Here is a 25150-nt window from a genome sequence, read left to right as displayed (position 1 = left end):
TGACATTTGAGCCAGTCCAAGATTTTTACCATGAGCTACAGATGAATGCATTTCAGCCTTCATAACATGGGGCAGGCACTTGATTTGGCTCATAGACTACAAGTTTTAAAATATCCTTCATAATTACTAATCTTTTTTAATTTTATGGTGTCGAGCTGTAGCTTGTGTCTAAAACAAGGACTGGGTTGCAGTGCTGTGCTCCAAGTCTGGGATCTGTCCAATGTAGTTTTATGGACATCTGCTTTTTATTCTAATCACTTTTCATTGTCACTTGATTATCACTATTGTTATAACTACTACTTCTGCTATTTTTATCATTATTCATCACTGTTTTGATTATTGACTCATAACGGTTTTAATGATGTCTCTTTACTCAAGAAAGAGAATTTTTATTGGTATGAATATTGAACAATAATGGTGGCAGTGTGTTATAAGTGTGTTAGCATATTGATTAAGCTTTTTTCCTTGTACTTTCATTTTGTGTTGGATCGCCATTTGGTTTTCTTTGGTATACAGAAAATAAATACATTTAATTGAACAACAAAACTGGTCTAATTACCAAGTTATTATTATGTCAGTTGGGTTTATTGCTCCTCAGCTTGTTACATGAATTTCACCAGTCACTTGTAATTGTCTACATGTTATCATAACCAAGAGTATTTGCAGATTCACTGGATATGCCTATGTGGCCTGGAGGTGCGGATGCTTCTAGAGGGGAATACAGTAGAGTAGGGTGATGAGAGTTCTACTCTCTGAGGAGCTCTCAATATGCATGTTTACAGTTACATATTTAGTTAAGCAGCCAGACAGTTTATAGATTACAACCTAATCTGCAACCCAACCTGATCTGCTAATATAATAAAAACAAATAGAAGTTACTCTGTAAATGGAACACTTTCTCTCACTACACTTTTCTTGCAATAACATCAACCACCACCATATTTGTTCAGCCATCCCTATGGGGAAAAATGTATGGGGAAAGAATAGGATTTGGGAATAAATGTTGAAAATAAGGTCTGAGGTTAACACCGATTTAGGAATAATAGCAGTCGGTTAACAAAGCCTATGTGATTATTTTATTTTTAATTACATAAATTCTTCCAAATTCACAAAAAAATGACTAGCTGATGAAGATTCTCAATAAAACGAATGTGATCTCTTAAAGCCTGTGTTTACCACCTTTTAATTTCGTTATTTAGCCAAAAACACAATCTACCTCATTCATAGGCTTTGTCCAAAGATCCATGGCGGAGTTAGTGCCTACAAAAAGACGCCATTTAATGATAATGCAATCAGAGGTCGCAAAACAAATAGGGGAGTGGGCTTTGTGATTGACAGATTTCTAATCGAATCAGATTTTGAAGTGTAAGACAAAAAAAAAAATGGGTAAAAAGAGATAATGTGCTGCCAGATATCCAATAGACGCAGGGGTGTGTGTCTACAATCATCAACTGACTAATAAAATTGCGAGTTTACGCCCGCAGTGATACGTAACTCCACCCCCCCCCGGCATCCATTTCTGAACTGAGGGGACACTGCACTCGCGAAGAGAATCCACGATTTTATGTATATTTCTTCATGTAATATCACTGTAGATTATCTTTAGAAAATTCGCGACATAAAACTAAAGTAGCCACTAGCCTTTGAAATCGTAACATATATTAATCCGTTCGGACAGAGGCAAGAGTTGAAGCTCGCCTTTTATTTCACGGTTAACTTTCCTAAGCGGCGTGTTCAGCCGTTTTTTGTTTTTTTCTCCCCCTTCTTCCTTTGCCCCGCTCACTCTCCCCCCCTGTGTTAGTAGTGGCCTGTAACGTTGATTTAGCCACGAGGCGGGTCGGATCAACCGGAATTGGGCGATGGCGGAGTTCGGTAACGGACTGGACTCAGGAATGACGGAGGAATCTCTACTGGACTCAGATCCAGGGCACCCAGAACTAGAAGACCCGGGTGTTGGCGATGAGGAGCCGGGATTAGAGGAAGGAGAAGCCGCAATTGAGGACCCGGTAAGTGAAGGGCATAGTTTATGCCCAAAGCCTCTCTGAAGTTGTGACAAATGTGTATTGTACGATATGTATTGTGGGTGTAAAGCCGTTATTTTAAGATGGATTTAGCTATATTTATATACCCTGTGGTGGTATGCGACTGTGACTTATCTCTTGGTCGATATAACCGCCATTGTGGCTCACGCAGTGCAGTATAAATGGGTGGTGACATGCGTGGTTTTTGGCGGCCATGTTGGCGCAGCAGCGGTGGTAGTTTCTCTGCAGCAGAGTGGTCGACCTAGTGAGGGGGGGGAAAAAAAATATTCGTCGCTAAAATGCGAGACCGAGATGTGGACAGGGGCGAGGGTAGGACAGGCGCCATTAGCCGCGGCATTACGAGTCTATCTGCAGACACGGAGAGACAGCTCACGGTAAAACACGCCTCCTTTATTTTCTCATGCGCTGACAGCTGCAGAAATAGAAGCGTATACATAATATGATAGTCAATTAACAGTCATTGCTAGCTACAAGCAAGCGTTGTAATGTGCCATTAGCCATCCTTCTAACAGCATATAGCTAAAATGCTAGCAAAGGGTATGCGGCACTTGCGCTATTGTAGGTACGATTTGATATGGACATTTAGGACTTGATATAGTGGCGGGAGCCGACTCGCTAACTTCGCTAATTGGGGCGATCATGACATGTCCCTGGACACACGTTCATCTTCCCACTTAAAGGCATTTAACGTTAGAGGGATATGCACAAACACAAGCACTTTTGTGCGAACGAGTAGTCTTTTGATTTACTCTCGAGTACAAGTATTCTGTTGATACATTTGTGGGTCATGGATATTACTGTAGTTGTGTGCAAAGATGCGGTTTGCTAATACTTTGAAATTAAAGCTTTTGGTTTGCGTTTTTAATGTTTTTTTATAGCTACAATATTTTAGATTTTATACGGACGTGGTGATTGCGTTAGTTGACATAGGATGTGTTCAAAAGCAGTTGTGGGGGTGAAGTGTTTTATTTTTTAATTTATTTTTTTAGGGCTGGGCCCGCACCCTTCGGGTACGCTGCTTTTTTTTCTCTTTTTTTTTTCTAGGGCTGGGCTTGCGCCCTAAAATATTTTCAGGAGGGAAGAGACACTAAATATGTAACAAAATACAGACCGGTATCAGTGATGACCGAGTCAAATAAGCCATGTTGTTTTCATGAATTTCAGTGTCATTTTGAAGCCTGTCAAAGCTGTTGAATTCGTCTATTGGTTGTTGGTGTCATGTATGACATCCCCAAGACCTGGAATGGATTTCACTGCAACGCAAATGTTGTCATTCAGTGAGTGTATGTCTATCGTTATCTAGTTGAGGATGTGGAACAGGAATGCAGCTGTGTCTGAAATGAATGGTGAATAAGTCCTGCCTGTTACAAAGACCCAGCCAGTGGTCATGTGCCAGGCTGTTCCCACTCAGAAGCCAGTGTAGAAACGAGGTCAGCTCAGGCTGCTGAAATTTCAATTGTGTTACGTGCATGCAGGTCACGGATGGATATGATGAATATATTCCTTTGGTTTCTTTTTCTTTCAGCTGATTTCTGTCCTGACTGATGTGGTGGTCTTTGTAATTGATAGGTGTCTCTTTGTTTTATTAATATATATATATATTTTTTTTTTCAGGAGCTGGAGGCAATCAAAGCCCGGGTGCGAGAGATGGAGGAGGAAGCAGAAAAGCTGAAGGAGTTACAGAACGAGGTGGAGAAACAGATGAACCTTAGCCCTCCACCAGGTGAGTTTGTGGGAAGAAAGAGTAATGAAGTGCCTAGGTGAATGTCTTCCAAAAATACGTTTGAGAAAGCCAACTGAATGTTTTATTTCACTGAGGTTTCCAAAGAGCAGATGCAAGACAGAGATTAATATCAGACTCATCCAAATGTATATCTGTTTGTTCTTTAGTTCACCATTTTGAAATTTCACTCATTGCTGAATTTTGCTCTCAATAGCCGGTCCCGTCATCATGTCCATCGAGGAGAAAATGGAAGCCGACGCAAGATCAATCTACGTTGGAAACGTAAGGCTTCGCCTCCCCTTAGCCTCCTTGGATGTTGTTTGGGTTGCTCTTAGGGATGTAACGATTCAACAATATGCATCGGTCCCTGGTAAAAATGTTTAAGATACCAATGCATTTGGTCAGTGGGAGCCCCAAACCAATCCAAATAAAGCATGCATCGATCAGAAAACCCATTCTCACTTTTACAAATCGCCCAATTCACTAATGTTTTTACTCATTGTTTTATCTGTTGTGATGAAATTGATGCGTCCTCTCCTTCAGTAACTTATCAAGCTTTTATGCATGTAACTGTGTATGACTGTCACGTAACAACTGTGCGCACAGCGCGGGAGACACAGCTGCTCGCGCCAACAGGAGGTAGGCCTATCTCTGTTCTGATAGGCTATTCGAACATCTGGGCGGCACCTACAGTCTTCAGATGCTTCTAAAATGGCTTTCGCAATGTCAAATCATAGGCTTTATTAGTCATGACAAGCAATGTCATTTGCTTGTCACTCAACTAATAGTTAGCAAGTAGGCTGTAGGAAATAGTTTTACCGGCGTTGTGTAGACTAACAGAGTGGATGCAACTGCTGATTGCAGTTTTCAATCATTCAGATTGTCCAGGTTCACATAATACATCGTTTTGGTAGTTTCGCTTTAAACAGTCAGTGTGTTTGTTCATTTTTCCATGAACTGGGTAATTTTCATTTTTTTGCTAATAAATATTGCTGTAGTACCAGCTCACAATTTGAATCAGTGGGTGATGGTGATTTCAGATAAGTGGGGGGACAAAAAGCATACATTCCCCACCCCTAATCTGATAGTGGGGTGGTAGATGCTCAGTCTGCTGTATGGCTCAGCTCAGGTACCTACATACACCATTGCCATTGAGACACACAGCCATTTAGTTAAGAGAAGTAAGCTGACAGATCCAGCTCAGAGGCGGAGCGCCCATCAGCAGCAGTTTTTAATTAAAAATGGGGAATAAATGTCTTCATGCCACACAAAAGTGCATAGACTCCTATTGAACTAAATCGCATCAATTCGTTCCCTTAATCAAACCCGAGTCACACGGTCATTTCAAACTAAGGCCATGTATCTACATATTTATTGAATAGTTCATGAAAGGAGATGCATGCAAACAGAGTAACCAAGGATGTGTATGTGGTGATTCTCCTTGTCAGGCCTATCAGTTTGCATTTACTATCAGTTTCAAAGGGCTGACTCAAATTTCCACAAATGTCTTGTTGACATCAGTGCAGCCATGATGTCCTGTTGACGTTAGTGCATGATTTTCATATGAATTTGTGCATAAACTTTTTTTAATTTGGGGTTTTGGCTCTGAGTGAATTCTCTATATGGAATCAACTAGCCACTCAGTTTGTCATTTGTTCTCCCTCTCTGTGGACAGGTGGATTACGGCGCCACGGCGGAGGAGCTAGAAGCCCACTTCCACGGCTGCGGCTCCGTCAACAGAGTCACCATCCTGTGCGACAAGTTCACAGGGCATCCCAAAGGGTACGTATCTACACTCTGTTCCTCCATGTGCTCTTTCACTACAGGCCTGCGAGTAAACAATACTACCGTCTTCTATCAGTCATCTAGAGCAGTGATTCCCAAACTTTTTATAGTCCCGTACCCCTTCAAACATTCAACCTCCAGCTGTGTACCCCCTCTAGCACCAGGGTCAGCGCACTCACAAATTTATTTTTTAGTTTTTTTGCCATCATTGTAAGCCTGCCACACACACACTATACGATACATTTATTAAACATAAGAATGAGTGTGAGTTTGTCACAACCCTGCTTGTGTGAAGTGACAGGGCTCTTATAGGACCAGGGCACAAATAATAACAATCAAATTATGCTCTTTATTTAATCATCTTACATATAAAACCTTATTTGTTCATCAAATTGTGAATAACTCGCCACAGGTTAACCTCTCTGGGTAGCAGGGACACACTATTCAACAGCCAGTGAAATAGCAGGGCGCCAAATTCAAAACAACAAAAATCTCATAATTCAAATTTCTCAAACATACAACTATTATATCCCATTTTAAAGATACACTTCTCGTTAATCCAACCACATTGTCCGATTTCAAAAAGGCTTTACGGCGAAAGCATAGCATTAGATTATGTTAGGACAGCGCCTATACAAGAAAAACCACATCCATTTTCCAAGCAAGGAGAGGTGTCACAAAAACCAGAAATACAGCTAAAATTAATCACTAACCTTTGATCTTCATCAGATGGCACTCATAGGATTTCATGTTACACAATAAATGTATGTTTTGCTCGATAAAGTTCATATTTGTATCCAAAAACCCAATTTTTACATTGGCGTGTAATGTTCAGAAATGTTTTGCTTCCCAAAACTTCTGGTGAATGAGCACATCAATTTAATAAATACTCATCATAAACGTTGATAAAATATTAAACTGTTATTCAAAGAATTATAGATACAGCGGTTGCATTAACTTCTTGGGGCTATGTGGGACGTTAGCGTGCCCCCCGTGGCGCACCCTATCAACAGCAGGTGCATTTCAAGAGCGGCAAATTTGAAACCAAATAAATGTCAAAATTCAAATTTCTCAAACATACAACTAACTTACAGCCTTTGAAAGATAAACATCTTCTTAATCTAACCACGTTTTCCGATTTCAAAAAGGTTTTACGGGGAAAGCATAAAGTTAGGTTATGTTAGGAGAGTACATTGACAATAGCTGTGTGTAGTGTATTGTCGATTCAAAGACAGGCGTCACCAAAACCATAAAATCAGCTAAAATTATGCACTAACCTTTTACAATCTCCATCAGATGACACTCCTAGGACATTATGTTAGACAATGCATGCATTTTTAGTTCTATCAAGTTCATATTTATATCTAAAAACAGCGTTTTACTATGGCGTTGATGTTCAGGATATCGTTTCCCTCCAATACCGGCAGTCAAGTCATGACAACAAAATAATTAATTAATATTAGAAAACATTGGTAAAATATTATATTGTCATTCAAAGAATTATAGATTTACATCTCTTGAACGCAATGGACTTGCCAGATTTAAAATTAACCTTACTGGGAAATCACACTTTGCAATAATCTGAGCACTGCGCCAGAAAAATACGCATTGCGATACAGACTAACCGCCATGTTGGAGAGATCTAAAATCTAAAATACTATGTAAATAATCCATTACCTTTGATTCTCTTCATCAGACGTCACTTCCAAAGAATCCCAGGTCCATAACGAATGTAGTTTTGTTCAAAAAAGCTCATCATTTATGTCCAAAAACCTCCGTGTTGTAGCACATGATCTAAGCCAGCCGGACTTCACTTCACTTCAAGAACGGAAAAAATATATTTTCGTTCGTTCAAACATGTCAAACGTTGTATCGCATAAATCATTAGGGCCTTTTTTAACCAGAACATGAATAAAATTCAAGGCGGACCATTGGGTTCTCTTTTAAAACGTTTCGGAATGAGAGTACCCACCATCAAATCGCACGCCAGGTGTCTAATGGGCCATCGCCGTTCCATGGCTCTTCTTCAGTCAGATCTCACTGTAGAACACTCAAAACACTTTGTAAAGGCTGGGGACATCTTGTGGAAGCAATAGGAAGTGCCAAAATATTCCTCCTTCCCTTTGTTTTTCAATGGTATAGGCTTGAAGTCAATTCAACACATCAGGTATCCACTTCCTGTCAGAATCTGTCTCAGGGTTTTGCCTGCCAAATGAGTTCTGTTATACACAGACACCATTCAAACAGTTTTTGAAACTTTAGGGTGTTTTCTATCCAAACCTGAACAATAATATGCATATTCTAGCTTCTGAGTTGGTGTAATAGGCAGTTAAAAATGGGCACATATTTTTTCAAAAATTCTCAATACTGCCCCCTATACCCTAACAGGTTAAGGAGAAGTGTGTCAGATTAAAAAAAAAAAAAACCACAGCGAAAGCACACTTTGCAATAATCTGAGCACAGCGTTCAGACACAAAACCAAACCCGCCATTTTGTGGAGTCAACAAAACTCAGAAATAATATTATAAATATTTACTTACCTTTGATCTTCATCAGAATGCACTCCCAGTAATCCCAGGTCCACAATAAATGTTTGTTTTGTTCGATGAAGTCCATAATTTATGTCCAAACACTTCCTTTTTGTTCGCGCGTTCAGTCCACTACTCCAAATGCAGGAAGCGCGTGCAAAATGTCACGACAAAAAGTAAAAAAAAAAAAAGTTATATTTACGTTCGTAGAAATATGTCAAACGATGTATAGCATATATCTTTAGGATGTTTTTAACATAAATCTTCAGTAATATTCCAATGTCTTCAAAAAAGAAAAGGAACACAGCTAACTCTCGCGCGCCACTGAGGTCATGTCATTTTCTCATTCATGTACTTCCAGGAGCTCTTGTTCTCTCCCTATTCACAGTAGAAGCATGAAACAACATTCTAAAGACTTTTGACATCTAGTGGAAGCCTTAGGAAGTGCAAAATGAACCCTAAGTCACTGTATACTGTATAGGCAATCACTTGAAAAACTACAAACCTCAGATTTCCACACTTCCTGGTTGGATTTCTCAGGTTTTTGCCTGCCATATGAGTTCTGTTACACTCAGACATCATTCAAACGGGCACGCCTTTCATCCGGATGTCAAAATACTGCCCCCTACCCTAGAGAAGTTAATGAGAAGGGTGTGCTTGAAAGGATGCACATAACTCTGCAATGTTGTATTGGAGAGCGTCTGTCATAATTTTCCAGTCTGTGCCTGTATTTAGTTTTCATGCTAGTGAGGACCGAGAAACCACTCACACATAGGTAAGTGGTTGCCAAGGGGATCGATGTCTTAACAGCACGATTTGCCAAGGCAGGATACTCTGAGCGTTGCCCAATCCAGAAATCTGGTAGTGGCTTCTGCTTTTAAATTAATTTTTCACAGAACCGCTTGTTGCAATTTCAATGAGGCTCTCTTGTTCAGATATCGGTAAGTGGACTGGATGCAGGGCATGAAAGGAATAACGAATCCAGTTGTTTGTGTCATCCGTTTTGGAAAGAACCTGCTTATTTGCGCACCAACTCACTCAGGTGCTTCGCTATAATCACATTTGACATCGTCTGTAAGCTTGAGTTCATTTGCACACAAACAATTATACAATGATTTGAAAGACCTGTGTGTTGTCCTAGTTAATGCAGCCAGAGAAGAGCTCCAACTTCTTAATCATAGCCTCAATTTTGTCCCGCACATTGAATATAGTTGCGGAGAGTCCCTGTAATCCTAGATTCAGATCATTCAGGCGTGAAAAAACATCACCCGGATAGGCCAGTCGTGTCAGAAACTCGTCATCGTGCAAGCGGTCAGCCAAGTGAAAATTATGGTCATTAAAGAACATTATAAGCTTGTTTTTTAAAATTGTATTTATTTAATTGAGCGACATGTCAATACTTTGTCCCTTGATAACCAGAGCACTTCTGTGTTGTAAAAGCATTACGTGGTTGCTACCCATATCATTGAATAGTGCAGAAAATACACGAGAGTTCAGGGGCCTTGCTTTAACAAAGTTAACCATTTTCACTGTGTCCAAAATGTCTTTCAAGCTGTCAGGCATTCCCTTGGCAGCAAGAGCCTCTCGGTGGTTGCTGCAGTGTACCCAAGTGGCGTCGGGAGCAACTGTTTGCATGGGCGTTACCACTCCACTATGTCTCCCTCTCATGGCTTTTGCGCCATCAGTACAGATACCAACACATCTTGACCACAAGTCCTTTTGATGTCAAAAAGCTGTTCAGTACTTAAAAAAAAGTCCTCTCCTGGTTTCCAGTGCTTTGCAGAAGAGCCGTAATTGCTTCAACATCTCCTGCCATGTCACTGATGTGTCGTGAAACAGTGTTGTTTGATGAAGTCGTTGTCTGTATAGTTGTTTTTGGCCTTTTCCCCCAGCATTTTCCCAGCCATATCCACGGCAGTAGGAAGAATTAAGTCTTCCACAATAGTATGGGGCTTGCCTGTCCTAGCCACTCGGTAGCTCACCATATAAGACTCTTCTAGCCCCTTGTTAATGGTATCTGTTGCTTTTATACATGTCTTACTACTCAAACGTCATCTTAATTCTCGCTCAAACTCCCGTGGCTTAGTTTTCAAATTGGCATGTTTTGTTTCTAAATGTCTGCACAACAGGGAAGGCTTCATTGAGTTGTGAGATCGTACTTTTGCACATATAACACACTGTGGCTGAGGAAAGGCACTACTCCCAATATAAGTGAACCCCAAATCAATGTAGTTCTCATCATATTTGCGCCTCTTTGATGGTCCAACGTCTGTATCTGTTCGGTGCTTTCCCTGGTAAAGGGTCAGTAGCTCTTCTGCTGCATCAGATTCACAACGGTCAGTGTCCATGCTAGCTGGGCTAACAACAAATGTAGAATTACTGATGCCAACATTGGATGTGCTTTTGGAAGCAGGGCAACTTGTCATTGACAGGTGCAGGTGTAGTACTGCTGGTACTAGCAGTACTACCAGTAGATCTGGTATGTCTCTGTAGACGCGGTCCTTACTATTTAAAAAAATATATTTTTAAACGTTTTTATCAATTTTTGAGCAAATTAAATGAGCAGCAGCTACGTTTGGCTACATACGGACCGTTAGTGGAATTCCTGCGAGAGAGTAACGGTTAATGTGATTGGATGTTAATTATTTGACTTCCTGTATCTGACATTGGTGTTATTTTGCAGAACACTAGATGGTTTAATTTTATTTTTGGCAGTGAAACGAGGCTACTCAGGCGAGCGAAAAACCTCACCCAAATGTACAGCCCCGTTGGAAAAATATAAATGAGCTGTTAGATAATGTGAAATGTTATTTTTTTTCAACAAATGAACGTGAATCACATTTATATGGCGTACCCTTGACGCCATTGTGTACCCCAATTTGGACATACCTGGTCTAGAGGAATGAGTATACACAGCGTACGTTACTAGATTGTAATTGTCTACACTCAATGTGCAGGTTAGCAAAGTAGCCCACTTTAATTCACATGGATGTACAGTGCCTTCAGAAAGTATTCACACCCGTTGACTTTGATTGTTACAAAGTAGTAATAAAATGGAATCATTTATTTTTGTCAGCAATATACACAAAATACTCTGTCAAAGTGGAAGGATTAATTTTTTTATGGAAAATATAACACCAGATATTCAAGCTCCTGAGTCAATACGTGTTAGAATCACCTTTTGGCAGCGTCTACAGCTAGAGAACGACTGTTAATCGGCCGGGCCAATATTGGCTTTTTCTAGTCTATCTGCTTTGCTGATAGTCCCGCTACATAGCAAAACTGCTGCTATGCCAGCCGCCACTCACCGCCTGAACCATGCGCACTGCACAATGCTGAGGAATGTCTAACTGGGAAAACCAGCAGCAAGCTAGTTCATTCTCCAACACAAAAGGTGCAATCTTGAGACATGGATGAATTGACACAGTGACCAAAATCAAACTCCTGTTGCAAATATTTATTTAGGTAATTCACTAATGGCTTACGTCGACGTGCCGTTAGACATGTATGCAATAGAGCAGGCCTGGGCAACTCCAGTCCTCGGGATTGTGCGTTCTCACGTCTAAAACTATTGGCATATTTCAGTAATTCAGACAGAATGTGCATTGTCGCTGGATTTCTTTTTCTTCTCTTCCCCCTACTGTCGCTCTCCTTGTCAGATATTATGCACATTTATGGTTTGGTAGGAAATGTCATTGCCATTTAGCTAGTTTTCGCAGTAAACACCAGAAAGTGAAATGAGATGTGAAAAGGAGTGGAGTTACTTCCTTCCTTGCTCTATCCAATCGTAGCAATATTTCAAGTTGCAACCCACCCATTTCTTGACAGATGGCTGAACTTTTCCCGATCACGGAAAATGACAAATACTAGTTGCATCAGTGATCACAAATCATGATGTTACGCTGGCGCCATTTGCATTGAATAGATGTTCTTTTATATTGTCAAACTAACAGCAGTGCCTATGTCTTTCCATACAGGCGTGACATGCTGGAGTGATGCTTCGACGCAAATGTTGTTGAAGGAAAACAGACTCCACTAATCAGGCAAAACAAGCTCTATAACTCGACGCATGCACACATTCCTATTAAATATGCATTCACCTGTATTGTGAGTAGGCCTATTCAATCTTAACTTACCCAGTTTATCAGGAGATTTTAACATTCAAGTAAAATTATTAACATGTTATGTAGTTTGGTAAAAAAAAATCATTGTTGGATTTTAAATGCGTACATAGCCGTCTCTGGGAAATTGTCCTAAATATTTTCAAATGATATTGAATAGCGACCTCCTTGACCCTCAAATCTGCATCGGCCCTAAAAGAAAAATGCATATGGGTCGTTCTCTAATTACATCTAAGTCTCTAAGAGCTTTACACACCTAGATTGTACAATATTTGCCCATTTTGTATTCTTTTAAAGTCTTCCAGCTCTGTCAAGTTGGTTGTTGGTCATTGCTAGACAGCCATTTGAAAGTCTTGCAATAGATTTTCAAACCAATTTAAGTCAACTGTAACTAGGCCGCTCAGGAACATTCAATGTTCTCTTGGTGAACAACTTGTGTGTATATTTGACCTTGTGTTTTAGATTATTGTCCTGTTGATTTTTGTCTCCCAGTATCTGTTGGAAAGCAGACTGAACCAGGTTTTCCTGTAGGATTTTACCGGTCCTTAGCTCTTTTCTGTTTCTTTTCTTTCTGTAAAAACTCCTTAGTCCTTGCCGATGACGAGCATACCCATAACATGATACAGCCATCACCATGCTTCAAAATATGAAGTGTTGCTCTGTGACGTGATGGGGGTTCTACTAAGCTAACATGGAATTGTTTTAAGAAGGTCATACCAAGGCTCGTTTAGCTATTGTTTTTATATTTTAGGACCCCTTAATGTATCAAAAAATATAAAATTGTTTGAAACATTGAATTGGTCCATACGGCTATTAGCCCATAGGAACACATTGATTAACAGCTTCATACATGGATGAACAGTTAAAAAAAAGAGAGAGAAAAAAGATCAGGAAACAATTTCTCTTTTTACATGTATTTAACCCTTTATTTTAGGCACGATCTCCAAAAAAACGTATTCTTTTTTTATATTGATACCCGGCTACCTTCAGACTAGGCTTGTGAAAGGCAGTGTGAGCATAAGGAATAGGTAAGGCCTCCAGCCTAAATCTACATGCTCACCAAGTCTATGTTGATCATCCATGTGCCACTGATCTAGAGCAGTGTGAGCATAAAGAATAGGTAAGGCCTCCAGCCTAAATCTATATGCTCACCAAGTCGATGTTGATCATCCATGTGCCACTGAGTCACACACAGCGTTGTTGGATTATTTTTTATTTTTTATTTAACGTTACAGATCTGTGTTCATCCAACACCACCGTATTTTATCACATTGCTCATAGACCTTCTTAGCTAAGCTGTTTCTTTGGTAAACTAGCACATGCTTTGGCAGTGCACTGGATGCTTATTGGAGCACGTGCTTGCTTGCTTGCTTGCTTGCTTGTATGACTAATTTAGCGTTCCTTCCCTTGCTTGGTTAGACCTTAAGGTCCACATGGTGTAAAGTGGACTGACAGCTATAGTGCATAGAGCTGGGTGATATGGGGGGGGGGATTCTCATAATCAATTGCCTACATTTATGCGATAACGATAAATAGAACAAGTTTCTAACACTAAACTGCACCAGCGTTTTAATTTTTATGATCCTTTAAACAGAAAATATATAAACGCAACATGTGTTGGTTTCATGAGCTGAAATGAAAGATCCCAGAAATGTTCCATATGCACAAAAAGCTTATTTCTCTCATTTTGTGCACAATTTAGTTTACATCTCAATGGGTATGCATTTCTCCTTTGACAAGATAATCCATCCACCTGACAGATGTGGCATGTCAAGAAGCTGATTAAACAGCATGAGCCTTACACAGGTTCACCTTGTGCTGGGGCAATAAGGCCACGCTAAAATGTGGCATTGTGTTGCGTAACAAAACTGCACGTCTCAAGTTGAGGGAGTGCCCAATTGGCATGCTGACTGCAGGAATGTTCACCAGAGCTGTTGCTGGGAAAATTGATTGTTAAGCCACCTCCAACTTTGTTTTAGAGAATTTGGCAGTATTTCCAACTGGCCTCACAACTGCAGACCACGTGTTATCGTTTCGAACTTCACATTTATCTAGTCTAGGCATCTTATCGCAATAAACGATATCAGCAAAATGCCTGCGGTAAATGTCCGGTGTCAATTTCCGGTTTATTGTCCCAGCTGTAATGGAGCACAAAGGTTTTCTTTTCTGACATAAGCCATGCACACAATGCACAATTCATGACTAGTGTCAGTGTTCCCCTATATTAATTTAATTCCTCTATATACATTTCTTACCACCGCTGCCAAAAATTAAGTACATTTTTATACACACACACACGCACACGCACACACGCAACAAAACATTAACACCTTCCTAATATTGAGTTGCACCCTTTTACTTCAGAACAGCCTTAATTCGTTGGGGCATGGACTCCACAAGGTGTTCTGTGGGAAGTATTGGTCCAGCATCCCTGGTCCATGTTGACTCCAATGTTTCCCACAATTTGGCTGTATGTCCTTTGGGTGGTGGGCCATTCTTGATACACATGGGAAACCTTTGCGCATGAAAAACCCAGCAGCGTTGCAGTTCTTGAGACACTCAAACCAGTGCACCTGCTACCATACCCTGTTTTGTCTTGCCTATTCACCCTCTGAATGGCTCACATCATTGATTTTTCTCACTCTCTCTCTTCTCCATCTACACTGATTTGAAATTGTAACTTGTTAAATCCACAAGGGATTGTAGCTTTGGCCTGTATTCAGTTGGTCATAAGAGCAGGGGTTCTGTACAGTGCAGAATTCTGCTTTTAAAAAGTTGTTAGCTCAATGACTTAAGTCTGTGGGAACAGCTAGCACCCCCACACCACCCTTGTCTTGTGCTAGAGCCAAACTTTGGAAGGTACTACACTGTGCACAGACCCCCTCCTACACTCGACGTTGTCGAAATTCGTAGAGTTTCCTTGTAGGCCTATTTACTCAACCATGAGCATTAGTGAGGTCAGACACTGATGTTGAGCAATTAGGCCTGGCTCGCAGTCGGCGTTCCAATTCATCTCATTGGTGTTCAATGCGGTTGAGGTCAGGGCTCTATGCAGGCCAGTCAAGTTCTTCCACACCGATCTGAACAAACCATTTCTGTATGGACCTCGCTTTGTGCATGGGGGTATTGTCATGCTGAAACAGGGAAGGGCCTTCCCCAAACACAGCCCAAGACCATTATTCCTCCTCCACCAAACTTTACAGTTGGCACTATGCATTAGGGCAGGTAACGTTCTCCTGGCATCCGCCAAACCCAGATTTGTCTGTTGGACTGCCAGAAGGTGATGCGTGATTCATCACTCCAGAGAACGTGTTTCCACTGCTCCGGAGTCCAATGGTGGCGAGCTTTACACCACTCCAGCTGACGCTTGGCATTGTGATCTGCGGCTGCTCGGCCATGGAAACCCATTTCATGAAGCTCCCGACGAACAGTTCTTGTGCTGATGTTGCTTCCAGAGGCAGTTTGCAACTTGGTAATGAGTGTTGCAACCTAAGACATACAATTTTTGTGTGCTTCAAAACTTGATGGTCCCGTTCTGTGAGCTTGTGTGGCCTACCACTTCGCGGCAGAAACATTGTTGCTCCTAGAAGTTTCCACTTTACAATAACAGCACTTTTTACAAACAATTATTTAACCAGGTAGGCCTGTTGAGAATAACTTTCATTTACAACTGTGATTGGCCAAGATGAAGCAAAGCAGTTTGACACAAACAACAGTTACACATGGAATAAACAAATGTACAGTCAATAACACAATAGGAAAAAATCTATATACAGTGTGTGCGAATGTAAGATTAGGTAGGTAAGGCAATAAATAGGCCATAGTTTCAAAATAATTACAATTTAGCAATTAAACACTGGAGTAATAGATGTGCAAGTAGAGATACTGGGGTGCAAAGGAGCCAAAAAGAAATAACAATATGGGCATGAGGTAGTTTGGGCTATTTACAGATGGGCTGTGATCTGGCTGTGAGCTGCTCTGACAGCTGATGCTTAAAGTTGGTGAGGGAGATATGAGTCTCCAGATTCTGTGAGTTTGTTTTTATTTTTTTGTGCAATTTGTTCCAGTCATTGGCAGCAGAGAACTGTATGGAAAGGTGGCCAAACGAGGAATTGGCTTTGGGGGTGACCAGTGAAATATACCTGCTGGTGCGTGTGCTACGGGTGGGTGCTGCTATGGTGACCAGTGAGCTGAGATAAGGCAGGGCTTTACCTAGCAAAGACTTATAGATGACCTGGAGCAAGTGGGTTTGGCGAGTATGAAGCGAGGGCCAGCCAACGAGAGCATACAGGTCGCAGTGGTGGGTAGTATATGGGGCTTTGGTGACAAAACGGATGGCAGTGTGATAGACTGCATCCAGTTTGCTGAGTAGAGTGTTGGAGGCTATTTTGTAAATGACATCGCCAAAGTCAAGGATCGGTAGGATAGTCAGTTTTACGAGGGTATGTTTGGCAGCATGAGTGAAGGATGCTTTTGTTGCGAAATAGGAAGCCGACTAGATTTATTTTTTTGATTGGAGATGTTTAATGTGAGTCTGGAAGGAGAGTTTACAGTCTAACCAGACAACTAGGTATTTGTAGTTGTCCACATATTCTAAGTCGGAACCGTCCAGAGTAGTGATGCTGAATGGGCGGGCGGGTGCGGGCTTACAGTTGACCAGGGCAGAAATTTGACAAACTGCCTTGTTGGAAACGTGGTATCCTATAACTGTGCCATGTTGAAAGTCACTGAGCTCTTCCGTACAGGCCATTCTACTGCCAATGTTTGTCTGTGGAGATTGCATGGCTGTGTGCTCGTTTTTTTGTGGGTGTGGCAGAAATGGCTGAAACCACTAATTTGAAGGGGTGTCCACATACTTTTGTGTGCCTCTAGATTATAGCATACTGAATTTTGATCAGTTGTGAAAATAGAACATTTAATGTGGGGGGGGGGATTGATCTGGTAAAAGGCCGACATTACAATAAAAAGACTAGATGGATGGCTTCGATCGTCTAGCAATCGAATTGCAAGTCGTTCATATGCTAATAATCAAAATAGAGGTCTTGCACTGCTACCCTCAGCATTTATTATTCTCAGAGGATCAGAACAAGCAATGGAAACTGAATTTATCCTCAGTGCGGTGGGGGGGGATATCCTGGTGCATGAAGGCTACACCTACAGATGGGAACGACAGACCACAATTAAGTCTTTCTGGAAGTGCACCGACTGATGCTCTTGAATGCCGAGGTCGCATAACCCTCACCAACAGGATTATTTCCAAGTTAACCGACCAATGTTCATACTTAGGATACTGCTACAGTAACAGCTCGATACTGACAATTTCTAAAAAAAAATTAAGAAAATTTAAAATGAGTGCCTCTACCTTTTTTTCAGACAGTAGAATTCTTCTCTGGCATAGAACGTTCTATTGTTTCCCTGACAACAAATGTTGCTGATGTGCTGTTTTTTTTTAATGATGGGGTAGATTGGCGTGTTTTAATTTAGATGGATGTGGGTTTTAATTTAGATGGATGTGGGTTTTAATTTAGATGGATGTGGGTTTTAATTTAGATGGATGTGGGTTTTAATTTAGATGGATGTGGGTTTTAATTTAGATGGATGTGGGTTTTAGGGTAGATGGGTGTTTTTCTTCCTACACAGGCACATTCTTTTAATAACAGACTCAAACACAATCGTGCTGTAGTTAACATACACAACCTTGTTTCACATTCTTTTTAAGAGACTCAATCATACAATAGGCTACAGCTGGCTTCACAGCTTCCCTGGGAAACTCAATGTTTTGTGGCCTCGTGCGGACGTTCACGGTAAAATATTACGCGTTGTGAGGGCGCTTCGACCTTACTATTTTTGAAAATGTATTTAACCTTTTAACTAGGAAAGTCAGTTAAGAACAAATTCTTATTTACGATGATGGCCTTTGCCACTACTGCTGAAGTACTGCAAATAAACAAGTTAATTGCACACTGTGACTCCAATTCCCAGTAATGTTACATTAGTTGAGTTACAGCTTATTCTAATAGCCTGGAGGGGTCTATTCTGAAGAGCGTAGAAACTAGTGATCTGGTTTTTCAACTTTAAGCGCTGTTAATCACAGTTTATTCTCGTTAGGGGAATTGAGGAAAAAAGGTGTCGACATTTGTTTAGGGAATTGTGCTTTGAGACTTTATAGCTTCAATATTTCACTTCTCTGCGCTTGTCTGACGCATTTTATATTTCTGCTGCTGTTGCAGGTTTGCCTATATCGAGTTTTCAGACAAGGAGTCTGTGAGGACGGCCATGGCACTGGACGAGTCTCTGTTCAGAGGAAGGCAGATTAAGGTAAGGACGTGACGATGCTTACACATCAGTGGAGGCTGCTGAGGGGAGGACGGCTCATAATAGCTGGAACCTAATGGAATGGCATCAAACAGAGAAACCATGCATTTGAGATCATTATGCTCCAGGTATTACCACAAACCCTTCCCCAATTAAGGTGCCACCAACTTCCTGTGATTGCATTTCCATTTGAGTCATTTGGCAGACACACTTATCCAGAATGACCTACAGTTAGTATATTCATCTTGAGATAGTTTGGTTACACAACCACATCTGTCATGGTAAGTACATTTTCCTCAATAGCTATCAGCAACGTCAGCACTAGTAGGAAAAATTAAAGTGCCGGTGTCAATTCAACTAAAGAACTGGTACAATCTCAGGATTTTGACCGATGCATCTGTCTATGAAGTGAATTTCAGTTAGATTTCCTATGTTGTGTGTGTGTGTGTGTGTGTGTGTGTATGTATGTATGTATGTATGTATGTATGTATGTATGTATGTGTGTGGTCCTGTACTAGTGTCTGACCTGTGGAGTCCTGTTTCCCTTCGCTCTTGGTTCTGGCAGGTGGGGGTGAAGAGGACGAACAGGCCAGGCATCAGCACCACAGACCGCGGGTTCCCCCGGGCCCGCTTCCGCTCACGAGGAGGCAACTTTAACTCGTCACGTGCACGTTACTACAGTGGCTACGCACCGCCCAGAGGCAGAGGACGGGCCTTCAGGTGAGCACCCTGAGATTGGGAGACAGCTGGCCATTACCGGAGGGAGGAGGAGGATGGCTAGCCCCGGGGGGGGGGGGGATGGCTAGCCCCGGGGGGGGGGGGAGGATGGCTAGCCCCGGGGGGGGGGAGGATGGCTAGCCCCGGGGGGGGGAGGATGGAGAAGTAAAAGGGCAGAAGACTGAGTAGTGAGATTATAGAAGTAGTGGGGGAGAGAAGAGGACCCCCCCCCCCCCCCCCCCCCCAAGCGTTGTTAGCCCCAAGGGGGAGGATGGCTAGCCCCGGGGGGGGGGGAAAGAGGATGGCTAGCCCCGGGGGGGGAGAGAGGATGGCCAAAGCATCCCCCTGTCCTAGACTCTGTCCATCAAGAAGTGTCTCTGGGCTGAAACTGGCCATATAGAATCATTGAGAAGCATGTCTATAAGTCTGCCTGTAGTGGGAGGAGACTGAATCTGTGGCTGACATTGATGAACATCACTACAGCCATATCAGTGAAGGTGTTTCCACAGCAGAGTGGAGGACAGGGTTCCTTTAGGGGGGGGGGGGGGGGGGGTCCTTTAGACTGGGGGGTTAGGGTGAGTGGGTTCCTTGAGACTGGGGGGTTAGGGTGAGTGGGTTCCTTTTAGACTGGGGGGTTAGGGTGAGTGGGTTCCTTTAGGGGTTGGGGTGAGTGGGTGGGTTCCTTTAGGGGTGAGTGGGTGGGTTCCTTTAGGGGTGAGTGGGTGGGTTCCTTTAGGGGTGAGTGGGTGGGGTCCTTTAGGGGGGGGGGTGGGGTCCTTTAGGGGGATTATGGTGAGAGACCGGTGAGAGTCGGGTAGGTTAGTTGAGGTGTGTGTGTGTGTGGTCTTGTTGCATGCACCACCTATAACTGTTTCAGAGGAGGCAGCTAAACTCTCAGCCCACAGCAGTGAGGTCCTCCCAGGCTGTACATGTATGGGAGGCAGGCTGTTTGTATGGCTTTGAGCTACATTACATATACACACTGACTGTGACTGGGCATCTCTCCCACAGTGCTGCTCTTTAATGTTAAAGGTGACAGGCAAAGAGTTCCAATTAAATGTCAGTTCTCATTTGTTCAGTGCTAATGGTCGGATTCCATTTTCTAATTTGGTCGTGAAGATTTTAAATGCAAAGACGTTAATCTTTGTAGATGCATTGCTTGAATGTTAATTGGCATGTGTATCTATGATATAGTTGTTGTTCTAATGATGTACCAGTGTTGAGCAGTAGCCTGTATCCATCCTGTGTTCCATCTCATCAACGCAGTGCTGTGTGTTCACCTGTCCTGGGCCAGCTGTGTGTTCACCTGTCCTGGGCCAGCTGTGTGTTCACCTGTCCTGGGCCAGCTGTGTGTTTACCTGTCCTGGGCCAGCTGTGTGTTCACCTGTCCTGGGACAGCTGTGTGTACACCTGTCCTGGGACAGCTGTGTGTACACCTGTCCTGGGCCAGGTGCTCCAGAGCCGTGTTTTGCCTGTGACCTTTTCAAAAGCAACACCCCTGGTATCTGGATTTGTTTTCAATCTGTACAAAAGCTTGCCCCCTATGTATGTAAAACCTGGAGTGGATCAAAGCGCTGTGCACTGGGAGTCTGGTGTGTCTCCCTGGAGTGTGTGTCCTGCTGTGTCTCTCAGTGTGAGGTGAGAGGGGGGTTCCCGTGCTGACTCATTGAGCGCTCACAGTGGGCCTCACGCTGGAGCTCTGTCTCTGGGCCCATGTCCTGTTTTTTTAAATTTTTTAATTTTTTAATTTTTTTTATAAGCATTGCTGAGAAGAGGGGCTGCAGGGCAAGCACAATGAGCATCCTCACCAACTGACAGATTCTGACCAATGGACCAACCTTTCCACTCACTACTAGACCAATGGTGTCAGTTTAGTCCTATGTAGTAGTGCCTCATTGGCCCCTCTATGGGAGTTGATATGATCGTCAATCACTGAACGATAAGATCTTTTAGAAGGGCTTGACTTTTGAAGTCCTATTTTTAACACATTTTGTAAGGATGACATCCTGGTGAGTGTAAATGATTTGGCCCACCACTCTCATACACATAGCTCAGACATAGACTAGCCTGGGAACAGGTGGCTCTGCTATAGGGAGATGAAAAGCAGGAGTCTAGATGCTTTGGCTTGCTCCTAAAACCAACTGTGTTAACTACACATTGGTGCATCAGACACACAGGCTAGATGTTCCCTTGGTCAGACATTCCCACCTTCACTTCCAGAATGGAGAGTTCATTCCTGCAGCCTGATTTTGACCACAGCATTCTAACCATTTGGTTTCTACTGATATGACCTGTGTGTTTGTGGGTACTGGATGCCTGGGTTTGATGGTCGTGGTGTGTGTGTGTGTGTGAGACAGGGTTTCTGTTAGCTGGTAATAGGCAGCTTTTGTCTGGTTGTTCTTTTTTAGAAAAAAGGCGAAATAAAATTGGTGCTGACCAATTGTCCGGGAGAACAAAAAAATCACATTGTGGGATAATGCTTTTTTTTTTTTTTTTTTTTTTTACCTATTAATTGATGTAAATGCATTTAACTGGTCATTCTTATTGGTCTATAGGTTAATTTGTATAATTTAGTGGAATTAAATTGGCACGTGTACAGTATATTTATTTATCACACGTCTACCTGTACAGAGCCTTTGAGTGTAAAATCTGTCGGTCCGAGCGAGATGCTGCATCTTGTGGTGCTTTCAAAACAGCTGGGAATACGAGGTGAAACCATGACGTCGGAGATTTAGACTCCTCAGTTCCCGAGTTGGATGACGGTTCAAAACTATTTTTCGGCGGTCGTATTTTCCTCAGTTTTTAAATGCGTCGTCAAACGGCAACGGAAGGCAGGCTTCAGCAGTGCGTCGCTCCACTTTGCGATGGCCTGGAGGCAGAATGCATTCTGAAAACAGAGTTGTTTGAAACCGGAATGTTTTGCTACATATTATGAGCTTATTAGATCTCTCTCTAAAGCTCTACTAGATTTTCATTTGTCACATCAAACCGCTCGCTTGTGCATTGCCATTTTTTACAACGGTGTTTTCCTGCCAATTGCATTATGGGATGAGCATTCATGTATAGCCTACTGCCTTGTGCGCATTGCTGCGCTTATAATCTGAGGATATAATAGTTAATCAACATTTTAAGCGAAACGTTCTGATCTTTTGCATCAGACTCATTGCTTTGAATGTTTGTATTATGTAGCCTAGGCCTACTGGTTGTATGAATTTGGGATCTGTCGTCCCAGAACTGTTTTGGAATAGGCTGTTTCTTTCTTCACAAGCTGACCAACAGAGGTTGTCTACTATAGTAGATTGACACAGGCTAGTGATTTTGCTCTTAGTTGTCTTGTTGATATGAATTACTGTATTCAAAATGTGCTTTCTGTCATTTTGAGCACCGTGGGTGAATGCATTAATTAGGTCACTCACCCAGTGCATATGGGTCCAGTACAGTTCTCAAACATCCGGTAAAAATGTTTTAAATGTTGCTGGTCAAATGTCCGGCTCCACATTTTCCTAATGGAAACCCTGTTGTGTGAGTGGTTGAGCTTTGATGCTGTTTGAGTGACGGTGAAGTCCAGGTTGTCAGGAGCCGGGTCAGTCAAGTCTGCGTGCTGAAGCTATGTGTTGCCCTTCCTAGCATGTGCCATGTGAATGACTTTGACTCTTCTGTGGGGTGAAAATGGAGGCTTCTGTCCTCAGGGTCTCTCCCAACAGCGATCTCGGGGAGGGGGGGGCCGCTCTCGCACAGAGAGAGAGAGAGAAAGAGGGAGAGAGAAAGAGGGAGAGAGCGCTTCACTGTCCCACACACCACACCATTATTTCTATAGTCCTGTATAATCTCAGAATCAGATATTTTACTGTTGGCGAAGCTGTTCTCTGCTTCTTTCTGTACTGTTAATTCTTATTCGTAATAATTTGAAATTGTGGTAATTCAACACTTATCAAAGAAAGGCACAATACCATTAAGATGGTATACATGTCATCCTACCAACAATTTCTGTATACTTAAAACAATTATTCATACATATATTTTACCCCTCAGTTTACACCGGATTGACTTCTCACCAGGCCCCTTTCTATCTGCACACTAACAACCACACTACACACCCTAAAATTGGTGTCCGTCTTTAAGCCAATCAAGAAACTCACCCTCTTTTTCTCTCTCTTTTCCAGGGGCCGAGGGCGAACGACATCGTGGTATTCCCCTTACTAATACCCCCAACCCCCTACTATCACCCCATGTCCCCATACAAAAAAAGTCCCAGGAAAAAACACTGAGAAGAAAAAAAAAAGATGAAAAAAAATAATAATAATAATACCAGTATTCTCCTGGACAGACTGACTGACTGGCCACAGTGTGTGCTTGTGTGTGAGCGTGCGTGTGCGGAGGTGGTGCGGTCACCCTGGTAATGTATCTGATGGCCGTCGGAGATTTGGTGGCATTTCTTTTTTGAGAAGATGTTATCTCAGGCTGCAGATTTGTCTCCTTTGTCTGGCTGTGACCCTCACACCCAACACAGCCCCCAAATGCTTGCATTCGAAAAAGCAAACATCGACGAGAAAGGAATGTTTAATTTTTTATTTTTTTTTGTGTACCATACATGTTAAACTTCCAAGAGCAAGAATGTTATTTTTTAAGTTGTGGTGTTGGGAGTTTTCATTTCTTTGTCTTTCTGTTCTCTGATCAGTTACGAACTCACCCCACTCCTTAACTCTCGCTACTTTTGCTACCATCTTCTCCCTCTGGTTCCATCTCACGCTCTCTTGTGTTCAGTATCTTAACAGCTGTGACTTCTGTTCAGTGGGTCATTTTGTTTTTTATATATATTTTTTATAGTTTTTGATTTATTTTTTTGGTCTATTGTACCTTTAGTCTGTAGCATTCACCCCAAGAAGGCATGGCCAGAGCTCTGCCAACTTTTCTGTTTTGTTTTTTGTAGGCTTCAAACTTTTTCCCCCTCTTCTTGCACCCCTCTGCCTTTCTGTGCTGCTGCTCCTACCATTTTGTCCTTCACCTCTTCTGCTCTCATCTCTTTCTCCTTCTCTCCTCTCTGTGTATATTAGACCACTTCTTGTCGTTTCAGGTTTCAGGACCAGTGGAGGCTGACAACACCTCCTCCGGTGGCCGCAGCGCCCCCCAATGTCTCGGCAGGGTCTCTCTCTCTCTCTGCTCCTGCTATGCACACTCACCCAATCCTGTCTGTGTGGGGGGGAGGGGGTCAGGGCGACCACAGGGCCACCGCAGGGGGCGTTTACTACAACAAGCGTTGAGTTGACTTACTCACCCGGCACGCACTCACACATACTAGGCCCACACACACTTCAGACACCACACAACCAGACAACCACACATATTTATATAGCGAGAGCTAGTCAAGATGGCAGCAGCTGTTTTAATTGGAGTGAGAAAGACCGGACCAGATAAGGGGTGGGGGCGGTTCCAGGGCGTGTCTTTAACAGTGCATAGTGCAGCCACGGCTTGTCGAGGACTAGGGGTGGGGCTAAAGGCATCGATTTAATTTAATAGCCGAGAGGGGCGGAGCTTTTATTTTAGATGGGGTAGGGGTGGGTTTGTGTGGAGAGGTTTGAATTTTTTGAAACGGGAGAGTGGGTTAAACAAAAAAAAGATGTTTTGCTTTTTTTTATTTTTAACCCATTAGTCTGTAATTAGAAAAAAAATAAGAAAAAAAATAAAGACGTTGTGTAAAAATTATTAATTTGTTTGTGATTTGTCCCTAGTTACAAAAGCATTTTAAAATCAGTTCTTGAAAGTAAAGCTTGGAGAATTCTGAACCCAATGACTGACATTCTGCAGTATTTTTAATCAGTATAGTTTCAAATGTCTTTCTGTTCTTTAAAGGTGCGAAATGCAGAATATTGTGTTTTCAGAGGTTTGAAGCTGGTGTAAAATGGCACACAGAACAGATCT

The 25150-nt window shown here is 42.3% G+C and overlaps 1 protein-coding gene across 2 annotated transcripts; it reads left to right on the top strand.

The window, feature by feature from the left end:
* The first annotated feature begins 1493 nt into the window (after positions 1-1493).
* On the top strand, positions 1494-24900 carry LOC115149592 (polyadenylate-binding protein 2). Of its 2 annotated transcripts, none has more exons than XM_029692548.1 (7): positions 1494-2006; positions 3657-3765; positions 3980-4047; positions 5441-5547; positions 18430-18517; positions 19080-19234; positions 24306-24900. In XM_029692548.1, the coding sequence occupies exons 1-7, from the start codon at positions 1860-1862 to the stop codon at positions 24490-24492; spliced, it is 861 nt and encodes a 286-aa protein (XP_029548408.1). In that variant the 5' UTR covers positions 1494-1859; the 3' UTR covers positions 24493-24900. The 2 variants fall into 2 exon arrangements, with proteins under 2 accessions (XP_029548408.1, XP_029548413.1); XM_029692553.1 differs by lacking the exon at positions 24306-24900 and adding an exon at positions 23395-23771 and having other exon boundaries at positions 1496-2006.
* The last annotated feature ends 250 nt before the right edge of the window (positions 24901-25150 follow it).

This window comes from Salmo trutta, chromosome 2, assembly GCF_901001165.1.
Source record: "Salmo trutta chromosome 2, fSalTru1.1, whole genome shotgun sequence".
NCBI lineage: Eukaryota > Metazoa > Chordata > Actinopteri > Salmoniformes > Salmonidae > Salmo > Salmo trutta.
Note: the sequence above shows the minus strand (reverse complement) of the source record. Positions and strands in the feature narration are given on the sequence as shown.

Excerpts from the sequence above, each read along its gene's own strand:
- LOC115149592 (XM_029692548.1), top strand. The coding sequence starts at position 1,860 with ATGGCGGAGTTCGGTAACGGACTGGACTCAGGAATGACGGAGGAATCT. Across the intron at positions 2,007-3,656 it reads AAGCCGCAATTGAGGACCCG|GAGCTGGAGGCAATCAAAGC; the intron begins GTAAGTGAAGGG and ends TTTTTTTTTCAG. Across the intron at positions 18,518-19,079 it reads TCAGAGGAAGGCAGATTAAG|GTGGGGGTGAAGAGGACGAA; the intron begins GTAAGGACGTGA and ends TGGTTCTGGCAG.